Here is a 12,373-nt window from a genome sequence, read left to right as displayed (position 1 = left end):
CAACTGACCTACAAATTGTACGAATAAACAGATCAACTAGATGGCGCTTATTGCATAGATTTGTATGGGTAGTGCCGGTTGTTCTTTTATTTTGTTCAGGATAACTGCTTATTTGTGACATTTTTTTTTCTAATTCCAGGTTATTGGTTCGTCAGTAAGTTTATTAGTGATATCTTCTCATCTGACCGGACTTACTTTGCTGTGTGTGCCATCGGTTGTTGTAGGGGGCGCATTTATTGGGTCATTGCTGAGAAAGCTCTCTAGAGAGGCTCAGGCTCAGGTAAAAACTATACTTAATTGCAAATATTTATACAAAGATCGAACATGAAGAAAAATTCTTTCGATCTGACAGGATTCGAATCTGTAATGCTAATCTAGGGCAACTGCTCTACCAACTGAGCTAAATCTCGAGTCAGAAGAGTTTACGAATTTCTCTAACCGTTTGTTACATAAATCTTTGTTTTTTGGCTTGAACGGCTTTTTATGTCGTAGCGCCATCTGCAATAAATCTATGAAAGTTTTTCTCCACTCAACTAGGTACCTTTACAGCTACCAGAGCTTAACATCGATGTCGCTTTTTGAATTATAATATCGATATTATTGATTACCGTGATGTTTTACTGACATGATATTATTATTTTGTAAAAAAACACTGATTTTTTGTGCTAGTTAAGATATCGCAAAACGAATTTCAGATTTTAGCATGCTTATGCGAGTTGATTGAATCGGGAGAAAATTTTGAAAAAGTTAAATGACTCAACTAAATATCGTATATGGTATAAAAATTTATAGTTAGACATGAAAACAAAAAGTAATGTTATAACAAAATCGCCTAAACTTATTTCACACTTTAAAAATGTAAGTCGAACTGAGTGGCCCAGCCGTTATTGCTGGGGACGGTAGATGAGGGATCCCATGTTCGATTTCAGTAACGAATGATTTAAAATAGATTCCTGGTCTGGGAGTTTAATTTTGTTACTCTGGCATTCATGCATAATACAGGGAATTTTCTTGTTTATTATTATTATTATTATTTTGGAATTAAACAACAACCATAACACGATGAAAATCTATTCGTGCAAAGCTTTTACATACACTAGTTTGTAATATTTGCAGGTAGAAAAATCAACTTTAGTAGCCGAAGAAGCGATATCAAATATGAGGACCGTGCGAGCGTTCGCAGGGGAAGAAAATGAAGCAGAAATGTTTGCGCAGGAGTGTGAGATAGCGGCTGATCTTAGCATGGAGTTGGGGCTAGGCATTGGGCTGTTTCAAGCTGGCACCAATTTGTTTCTTAATGGGTAAGAGAGACTCTACTGAAACTATAATAAACAGTCTTTACTATGTTGTATGTTAAAGTTGCCTGCTTATCGTTATTCTACAGGATATATCACGGAGAGTGTGCGATAGAATTATATAATTTGATTCCGCCTTCCCCTTTCCATCATCGGGGGACTAGACGTGGTCTGGGATTCCACCCCTATGTTGTAGTTATTCCCAGGATTCTCATGAAGCGTTTCGCTTCCACATTTATATGGCGAGCGGCTAGATAGAGAGTGGAATTCCTTACCTGCGGACTAATTCCCCGAACGCTATAACTTGGACCTTTTCAAGGCGAAAGTGAATAGGCATTATTTAGGTGTGCATGCTACATCGTCAACCTCATCATCGCTTTCCATCAGGTCAGATGGAGGTCAAATGCGTACTTATTTTTTGATAAAAAAAACGCCTCGGCCACATCAATGATAAAAAAAACATGCCAATAGCTTTAGTAATTTTCTTTACTAAACAACTGCCTCCGTGGCCGAACGGACTACCACGCAGAGGTCCACGCAGATTTCCGGGCTTGGAGAAATATTTGTTTGGCCTATATTTATTTCTCTCGTGAGTTTGAGTGTAATGTGTGGTTGTCTATGTGTGTCGAAATGGCACCCGCGACACAGGGCTATGTTGATTGTGTGCGTTATTATTATTATTAAAATATTATGGATGAATGTATGAATGTATGTACATTTGAAAGAAATGATTATTATTATATATAGGTTTACACATGAGAGTAACTTAGAAAAATCATCAAAGTATCTTTATTTCATAGGTAAGCAAATTACACTTAAAATTGTCAATTTGATTAAACTCTACTGCTCATTCGTAAGGCAGATTCCCCTGAGAAGAATAACAAAGAAACGCTAGGGGTTGCTCTTTGTAAATATACGTATTTGAATACATTTATCATTTAATTTTGTCATCCAAGTACGCAGAAGGTGTATAATAACCTTTAGAATAAAGTTTTTGTTTCACTACAGTTTTAAACCTCGTGTAAGGCAAATTTTGTATATCAACCGGAATCTTGTTATAGAAGCGTATAATTGCTTCGTAAATGAATTTGTCACTTTGTGAAGACGACTATCAAGAACAGCTAGTTTATTTTTATTCCTCGTATTAATGTTATGTCTGTTACTATTTTTTATCAAAAAATAGTAACTAAAACTAAAAAAACTAAAAAATAGTACTATTCTTCTTGACTAAATTACATTTTCGAAAATGTACGTCGACCGCTCAAAAACAACCGTTCTCCCTATATAATAATATATATTATAGGTAATTCATTACCACCAATAATTTGACTTTCATGATGTGTTTTTTCAGAATGGTTCTAGCCACGATGTTCCTTGGCGGCCATTTTATGTCAACTGGTCAGATGTCGGCTGGTGATGTCATGGCATTCCTTGTGAACGCTCAGACTGTTCAGAGGTCTGTGGCGCAGTTGTCTTTGCTGTTTGGATCACTTGTTAAAGGAGTCAGCGCTGGTGGTCGTGTTTTTGAGGTATGTTTGCAAATTAGTACTCTCAAACGTTCGTCCATGTTCCCAACCTAATCAAGTCGCTAATGTCCCCCAAAAAAATCAAACTATGGTAAATACTATACTTGGTGCTATTTAGCATATAATATTGTGATAGAGTCGATTTGGTATAATACTGGCTCGTTTCTGCATACGACTCGCGCAAGTTTTTGTAGTCTGTCGCTTTGATCCAACCCTGTCTCGCGCTTTTCAAATGTCTTGTAATGAAGATACAAAACTAACATTAGAACAAGCATAGTCGCAGCATTTAACTTTCTTAGGCCCCGCATACTTCAAAATGTACATAAAATGTGAAATGATGTGGATCTAAACAATATTATTCCTATGATACAGAACGCCCAGCGCTAATTATTATATTATATATATATGAACATAGAGTATCTAGAACAATGAGGACACACTTGATTGGGCCTGAAGCGAGTAATTAATTTTAATTAATAATTTAATCTAATTTAATTTATTTAATTATTTTTTAAATTAAATTATATTTAGTACATTTTAATGTACACTGCGCATTTAGCGCTCTTCCCGTTGTCGTTTGCTGGGTCTTAAGAGCTCTCATGCCAAAATAGTTTTGACGTTGGCTCCGCCCAAATTTGTGAAACAAATATATGCCTAAAGTTCGCGTGACATGCGACAGGAGATGTTGAATTTTGCGCATTAAAAGTACCAAATTCGTTTTAGCGGAATAACTCTAAAACTAAAGGGATTAAAAAAAATCCGTAGTGGCAGTTGTCGATCATGCATAAATATAATTAATTATTTAATTTTTGTCCTAATAACCTGTAGCATTTCGAGGATGAATCGAAAAAATGTGAAAATTAGAGGTCATTTCGTGATTTTTATCTATCGAGGAAACTGTATTGTTTTATGTTTCTGATTCATGTCTATGCTTGAATATATCGTGTAGTTACTCATACAATATTTTATTTTTAACTTTAAAGTGGATATACCCCTCTAAAATCAAATCGAAGATTAGGAATTTTTCCTCTGCTCCCTCTTAAGAGTCGATACTGCCTCAAATGGCTTTGGTTGATTCCGCATAACAGTGAAAGTGTTGGATCGATCACTTTGGAAAAAATATATAGTAAAATTGAAGATATACACTGATTACTATATGGAGTGAAAACACGATTCCTAAAAATATTCACGATAGAAAAAAAACACAAACTTACCTCGAAATTTTACAAGAAAACCGGTATATTCAATAGGTACTTTACATATGCTAATGATTTTTTCACATCAACTGAACTAAATAGAACACGTATAGTATACGATATACGTTAGCTTTTTACAATTGCTTTTATTAAAAAAAAATCTGAAATAAAGCCAGTGCCCATGCCGCTCGCCACAAGCAAAATAAAACGTATTCGTACGGGAAAAATTTGAATTTGAGCAGTACCGACTCTTAAAGGTTAAAGAGGAAAAAGTTGAAATAAATTATTTAAATGTATTCCTGTTTTTTAACCGACTTCAAAAAAAGGAGGAGGTTCTCAACTTTTTTTTAAATTTTTTTTTATTTGTATGTATGTTACACGATAACTCCGCCGTTAGTGAACCAATTTTGATGATTCTTTTTTGTTGGAAAGAAGGTACCTCAGATGTGGTCCCATTTAAATTTCAAGAAAATATTCCACCTCTAAGGGTGGCAAACTAGGGGATGAATGACTTTTGAGGTCGGTTTTTTTAACCGGAGGTTAGGTTATTAGTTTTATATTTGTTGAAATGAAATAAAAATGTATTTAACGAGTTCTTAGGTTTTCGCGATTGTTATACATAGGAATGAAACTATTTTTCCGGATTTAAATAGCGTATATTTGTTTTTTCAAACAAACCGACGTTATAGGGTGTATATAGGGTGGTTTGCATCAATATTAGACATAACTGGTTGAAGACTGTACCACCTCAGTCAACCGTGACCATGGGACCTGTAAAGGGCCCGAAACGTCGGTTTGTTTGAAAAAACAAATATACGCGATTTAAATCCGGAAAAATAGTTTCATTCCTATAAAAATGTATTGTCAAAAAAATTGTGTAATTTTGTGAGTACATCTTTTGTTTTTAGTACATAAACAAGCAGCCGAAGATGGACACTTCAGGGACAAAAACAATAAAGTATCATGAGCTTTTTGGCGACATTGAGTTTAGAGATGTGAGTTTTGCTTACCCTACGAGACCGGAAGCAGTAAGTACTTATTACATTTTTTTTGTTGTAAGTCTGTTGGACAGAGCACGTTAGAGTGTACAATGAGTGGTGAGTACATGAAAAGATGCGAACTCTAAAAAAAACAGAATTATAATTTTTTTATTTAAAAAAACCGACCACAAAAATTTACTTATCCGCTTTCGCTGTGTTCGTTATCGCGCTCTCCTCAACAATAACTGAAACGCATGTGGAAATCCTCATCATCTGTCTGCTATTTCCATCATCAGATCAATTCTAGGCCACCATAACATTTTAGTTACATTGGAATTAGTGTACGTTCCAATGTAGTATAGATAGACAATATTTATAGTTTAATTGCAACATGTAATCCATATTGCTTGTTTTTTTTTATAACATAAAGTGACGGGACGAACAAGTCGTGAGCCTGTTGGTAAGCGACACGCCTGTCCATAACAGTTCAGTGCCACTCAGAGCTTTCAATTGCAACGATGTGAGGGGCACTACCCCTGTGCCCGTCACCCTGAGACATAAGTTGACATGTCCCATGTGCCTGCAATTTCACCAACACCTTTATCCTTCAGAAACCGGATCGCAGTAATGCTCACATTACTGCTTGGCGGCTGGAATACGTAAGGTGCGCCTGAAGTACGTAGGTCGTGCGGAGAGGCTCCTTTCGTGTACATCATGTGATGTGTAAATCATGTGGTGGAGATAGTTTACTTGATTAATCGTCGTATCGGACTATTTTATCTTAAATCTTTCGATCTTATCAGCTTTTAAGGGCGAATATTCGTCATGTCCACTTTTGTGTATAACTGCTTCCGTGGCTGAACGGTTACCATGCTTGGACTGCCACGGAGAGGTCCCGGGCAGAGAGAAATATTTGTATGGCCTAGATTTATTTCTCTCGTAAGTTTGAGTGTAGTAGCAGTAGAGCTCGTTGTGAAAGAGTTCGTCCAGGGAAGTACTGCCACCTTACCTATTTCTGCCGCCAAGCAGTAATGTCAGCATTAATGTGTTCCGGTTTTGAAGGGTGTTGGTCAAATTACAGGCACATGGGACTTGTCAACTTATATCTCAGGGTGACGGGCGCAGTGGTAGTGTCCCTCAGGTCTTTGCAATTTAAAACTCTGAATGGCACTGTAACTGTTATGGACAGGCGTGTAGCTTACCATCAGGCGCACAACTTGTTCGTCCCGTCACTTGATGTCATTAAAAAAATCTCTAGTGAGGGGCTATAAGTGTGTGTGTTGTTATTATTATGGTTATGTATTTTTAACCGACTTCAAAAAAGGAGGGAGGAGTTCTCAATTCGGCTGTATGTTTTTTTTATATGTATGGTACACGATAACGCATTTGTGAACTGATTTTGATGATTCTTTTTTTTTATTGGCAAGAGGGTACCTTAGAAATGGTCCCATTTCATTTTCAAGAAAACATTCTTCTCTAAGGGTGGCAAACTAGGGGATGAATGATTTTTGAAGGCGGTTTTTTTAGTACTCTGTACTGATATTACATATATTTCTTTTATTATGTTCACGTTAAAAAAGTACATTGTGACATGAATTACAATTTAGGAAATATACAAATAGAATGATACTAATTATAGTTAACCATATTTTTTACAAAATGAAAGTATAGTCCAAACAAGTGAATGAATTGTGTTTTTCTGTGTAGCGGGTGTGGTCATGCGAAATGTTTGCGTGGAGGGTTAACACCCTCCGTTTCCGTGCTTTAATTTTCTTTAATATTTTTTTACAGGTTGTACTAAAGAATTTTAATCTAAAAATACCTGCTGGCAAAACTGTGGCTATAGTCGGTACGTCTGGCAATGGTAAATCTACGATAGCTGCCTTGCTGGAAAGGTAAGTATCAACTTCTTGGGTTTTCGCGATTGCCACACATTGAAAACGAAACTATTTTTTCGGATTAAATCACATATTGTTTTCTTCAAACAAACCGATGTTACGGGTACCTCGTACAGGTCCCATGGTCACGGCTAACTGAGATGAAAAATCATCAATTTATGTATATCTATTAATGCAAACCACCATGTTCTGAGTAATATGAAAATAAATTCAAATTGGTGAATTAAAAAATAAGATAATTGATTTAATATTTTTTGTATATATATTTCAGAATAAGAATATATTGCTTTAGTATTAGATGTAACAGATTGATGACTTTACCATATCAGTTAGTCGCATTCAATATATAACCAGAAATAGAGACGAAATGTCATTAATTTGTGTGAAAACTATTCTGCCAAATCATTACGGTGACAACTGCGCTCCGATCGGTCAGCCCGAATTCGTAACAATTGACGAGTGTCGTCAATTGTTTCACTTCAAATGGACCACTTTAACTTGAGCTTTGCTATAATGGAGGATAATTGAAAAATTACATATTTTTTAGCGATAAAATCTGATTCCGTTTGTTTTGCTGTTTTTCCCACACAACCGAATGTAACAGACCTCCATAGTTAGAGATATTATTTTTATTACAATAAATACAGAATATCATATATAATGTACTATTTCAGCTTTCTAATTTGTAATTTCAGCACAAACGATATTGTTGTACGAGTTGATATTTAAAAGTGATATAAGGCCCATTTGCCTTATGAGTTACCAGCGATGGATGGCCCTTATTTCGTCTCTATTTCTGGTTATATACTCGATGGTTAGTCGTGACCATGGGAACCTCAAAGGGTCCAAACCGTTGGTTTGTTTGAAAAAACAAATATACTTGATTTAGATACGAAAAAATAGTTTTATTTCCAATTAGTATTTTTATTTTTTCTGTCGATTATTTGTGTCCAATAACTTGGACAGATGTGAGAGGGGTTATTTATTTCGACTGCCAATGTCCAGTTCGGATGAAGATTTAAAATTGTAGATGCAACTGCATCGACATTGACATATCGCACCCTTAGTAATATAAGGGCACAATCCAAAAAAAGTAGATTTTTGGGAAATTTGGGAATTGATAGGGACTTAAATAATAAATGGGATCAAACTTATATAGCTCCATATTTCTGTTATATTTTTTGTACTATATGGGTCTAACTTGAAAGTGTTTTTTTAACTTGCTTGAAACTTATGGAATTTATTTATATTATTTTTTTTATTGCTATTTATAATACATTTATCAAAGAACAAATCTGCCAAATTTCATATTTATAACTTAAATAATAAGCATGTTATTTGAAAAAATAGGTGTAATGTAGGAATCCAGAATCTTAATACGCGATTTCCCAAAAATCTACTTTTTTTGGATTGCGCCCTTATATTACTAAGGATGCGATATGTTCATAAATGCAGTTATCTGCTTACCCGCTGTAAGGGAGAGGTTCTAAACAGCAAACATGGTACGCTTTTGCAGCTGATGGCTGTTCAGTCCACCTATAATGAGCAGCAGAATCTCTGTGAATAATCAATGCCGTAATTGGAATATTTACCGATAGACAGTTTTTGTCTTAGCCCTTTAAATTGTTTAATAATCAGACACTGTAAAAAAACTAAAATGTAAATAATTTTAAATTAAATGTCGTTATTTGTAAATTAGTCAATGCTATAACAAAAACTACGAAATTGTCACTTGCCGACTTAACGTAACAAAAGATGGGTAAAGTCATTTTAGCCAGTGGTTCATTAGGACATTGTTATCGTAAATAAATCTTTTTCAGCGTTCTTTTAAATATATCCATAAGTGTGTTTACTTATTTTAAAAACAATAATATTCCAGATTCTACGACGTAAATGAAGGACAAGTGACGATAGATGGCATTGACGTGCGAGAGTTTGATCCGAAATGGCTGCGTGGGCGCGCGCTGGGCCTTATTAGCCAAGAGCCGGTACTGTTTGCTACGACTGTAAAGGAGAACATTCGATATGGCAAACCAGAGGCTAGTGATGATGAGGTGAGATTTGTTTTCAACTAATCCATGGTTGATAACGTGTCATATAGTTCTTTTTTCTAATTTAGATGGCGTTGCTAGCCTTTGATTTCGATAACACTCAAATTTCTGATAATTAATCTGTAATTATCTGATCTCAAATTAGGAATTTACCAGTACTATGAGCACCATTGTAATAAAAAACATACAACAAAAACAGGATGAACCTTTAACTCAAAATCTAATATTTTTGTTTTATTTCACATAGATTAAACTCTACTACTCATTCGTAAGACAGATTCCTTTGAGTCTGAGAGAGGAGTTAGTACAACACTCTAGGGGTTGCTCTTTGTAAATATAATGTTTGTACACGTTTATCATTTACAATATTTATTTCAAATGTAATATATAGGAGATCGTGATATATAAGAGCTAAATCGATTAACTACCATGAGTTTTTGTCATCCAAGCACGCAGAAGCAAAAACACTCTGACCTTAACTAATTTTGAATAGTTAGTTTTCAAATTGGTTGTATATATGGGATTCATCAAATTTATTCATACGGAATCGTCTTGAGTCGGTCAGAAAAATCTTTATGTCCATGCAATAAGAGCGAAAACGACGTTGCGCGTTTCGCTTCCGCTCGGATCGCCGATGCTAAAAGAATTTTATTATTTTTTTATTTTTATTATGTATAACACACATTTCAATAACATTCTCAAATACATACCTTATCGTAAATATCATAAGGACGCATTTATTCGACCCGAATTTCGTCACGTTCACCCCGCGCGGAGTCCGCGTTGCCGCCGCGCAGCTAACTTACTTTACGCAGTTAACTGTCATGGCAAAATACGCTCTATTTATTTAGCTTTTACCTTTTAATTTAAATGTACGTCTCGGGTACGCGGGCGAGGCTAGCTTGAATTTGGTCTACGGAGGAATTTAAATGTCGTTGCCTAGTAAATAGAATTCAGCTTCGCCATTAATGTACACGAAGGCGTGGTAACTGGACAGCGGCCGCGCCAAATCTTTCGCCTCGTGTAACTGGGCGCTAACTGGTTTGTAACTGATGTGTAAAAAGTTAATCTCTAACCAGATACAAAATTTCTACGTACTAAACAATTAAGCTACAGTAAAACAATAAGTGTGATTTTATTCGAAACAGTGAAACAAATTAATACATCGCAGCGTAACAAGCGTCGTACCGTGCAAGCCACACTCGCTAATACCGATCGGTCACCGTTATACCTCCCACGGGCCATTCCCATTGTGCCAATAATTGACAACTAATTAATTATGCTATGACTTCCCTTTGCATATATTTTTAAGAACAAATTTAATGTTTTTTTCCGTTACGTTATTTTTCATTTCGGTAGGGTAATTATGAGATAAGAGTTTTTATTTTTTATAATATCAAGTGACGGGGCGAACAAGTCGTGCGCCTGATGGTATGCTACACGCCTGTCCATAACAGTTGCAGTGCCACTCTGAGCTTTAAATTGCAAAGATCTGAGGGGCACTGCCACTGCGCCCGTCACCCTGAGACATAAGTTGACAAGTCCCATGTGCCTGTAATTTCAAACACCCTTACCCTTATTAACCGGAACACAGTAATGCTGACATTGCTTGGCGGCAGAAATAGGTAAGGTGGCAGTACTACCGTGGACGAACTCTTTCACAAGGAGCTCTACTGCTACTCAACTAACTAATCTAAAATACTGATATTATAATTATACATTACTGCATATTATTTATTTATTTTTTATTTCTACCGACCAGCTTAATGCGATTCCATGTTGATAAGTATGGTGACTTTCTACAAGTAGCAAAATACTTACCGCCACCATGGGTCAATATTTACTATATTATTTTGTTTTTCAGATAATAAACGCAGCGAAAACAGCGAACGCACACGATTTTATTCTCGGCTTTCCTAACGGCTACGATACTATGGTAGGAGAACGAGGCATGGCTCTCAGCGGGGGGCAGAAGCAGCGCATTGCCATCGCCAGAGCTGTTTTAAAAAATCCTCCTATTATTATATTGGATGAGGCGACTAGGTACTCCATTGTTTGTTGTGACAGACAATTTAAACTCACAACTAATGTATACAAGCGTTAAATAAATTTCTTTTATGTTTTTGTGATAGAACCAATTAGAAAATGATATAGATTTTTTTTAATAATACCAAATGACGGGACGAACTAGGGCGGTTGTACCAGGCGGTAGTAAGCGACACGCCTATCCATGACAGTTGCAGTGCCACTCAGAGCTTTAAATCGCAGAGATCTTCGGGGCACTGCCACTGCGCCCGTCACCCTGAGACATAAGTTGACAAGTCCCATGTGCCTTTAATTTTACCATCACCCTTACCCTTTTAAACCGGAACGCAGTGTAGCTCAAATTACTGCTTGGCGACAGAAATAGGCAAGGTGGCAGTACTTCCCTGGACGTACTCTTTCACAAAGAACCTGATAACCTAGAAATGAAAATCGTGTTACATGGTGTTATTATATACAAGGTTTTTTAAACTATTGTTGGTGATAAGTATTCTAATGTAGGCTATGACGAATAAACAACGATAGTTATATAATTTTTGTTGATGACGTTTAAAGGTTAAAAAGCCGCTAATTTTCGACGTGAGCGGCGAGATAGTATCTTTGAGATAGGGTCTAAAATTTATCTACTGCTATTTAGTTAATAACTAAATAATAGATTCAGCCGTCCATGTTAAAAAAATGGAAGTAATTTAATTTGTTACTTCGCGAACCCAGTGATGGTTAAATCGTGCAAAATGGCTGCGCTTGTGTTGAATATTTTTGATGCAGTTAATTATCCCACCCTTCCTCTGCATAAAACTAATAAAATAAATAACACAAGCGCAACTACAGTCACAAACCACGACCAAAAATATACCAAATATATTTATATTTTTATTTATTTTATGCGAAGGGAGGGTGGGATAATTAACTGCATGAAAAAATATTCAACACAAGCGCAGCTATTTTGCACGATTTAACCTTCATTGAGTTCGCGGGGTAGTAAATTAATTTACTTCCATTTTTATTCAGTTTTTAATTTATAGCGTCAGCTCAATAATGTTGGTTTTCGAATAGCGTCACTTTATTATTTAGATGCAGTTTGACCATGAATTGATTGATAAATGATTGACAACCTGGTGGTATTTTGCAAATTAATACTTAATTGCCTGATAAGAAGTGTTATAATTATATTTTTATTGCTAAAAGTCGTACCTACTTCCATTTTCAGTGCATTGGATTCAGCAAGTGAGAAAGTGGTCCAAACAGCGCTAGAGACAGCTGCAAAAGGACGCACGGTGCTAATAATAGCACACAGGCTATCGACTATCATGAATGCGGATTTAATCGTTGTACTCAATAGAGGGAATATTGTTGAGGTAATAAGTTTGAATATATTTAATTT

The 12,373-nt window shown here is 35.8% G+C and overlaps 1 protein-coding gene across 1 annotated transcript in view; it reads left to right on the top strand.

The window, feature by feature from the left end:
• LOC113230902 (ATP-binding cassette sub-family B member 8, mitochondrial) overlaps positions 1-12,373 on the top strand; it is a 21,470-nt gene that overhangs the window by 5,781 nt on the left and 3,316 nt on the right. Inside the window, exons 6-13 of the mRNA XM_026465011.1 lie at positions 140-280; positions 1,117-1,301; positions 2,647-2,824; positions 4,926-5,045; positions 6,789-6,892; positions 8,775-8,949; positions 10,811-10,989; positions 12,200-12,347. Coding sequence (XP_026320796.1) covers positions 140-280; positions 1,117-1,301; positions 2,647-2,824; positions 4,926-5,045; positions 6,789-6,892; positions 8,775-8,949; positions 10,811-10,989; positions 12,200-12,347 — 1,230 coding nt within the window. The remainder of the gene's footprint in view (positions 1-139; positions 281-1,116; positions 1,302-2,646; positions 2,825-4,925; positions 5,046-6,788; positions 6,893-8,774; positions 8,950-10,810; positions 10,990-12,199; positions 12,348-12,373) is intronic.

The sequence above is a fragment of the Hyposmocoma kahamanoa genome, unplaced genomic scaffold (assembly GCF_003589595.1).
Source record: "Hyposmocoma kahamanoa isolate Upper Pololo Valley unplaced genomic scaffold, ASM358959v1 64, whole genome shotgun sequence".
Lineage (NCBI taxonomy): Eukaryota > Metazoa > Arthropoda > Insecta > Lepidoptera > Cosmopterigidae > Hyposmocoma > Hyposmocoma kahamanoa.
Note: the sequence above shows the minus strand (reverse complement) of the source record. Positions and strands in the feature narration are given on the sequence as shown.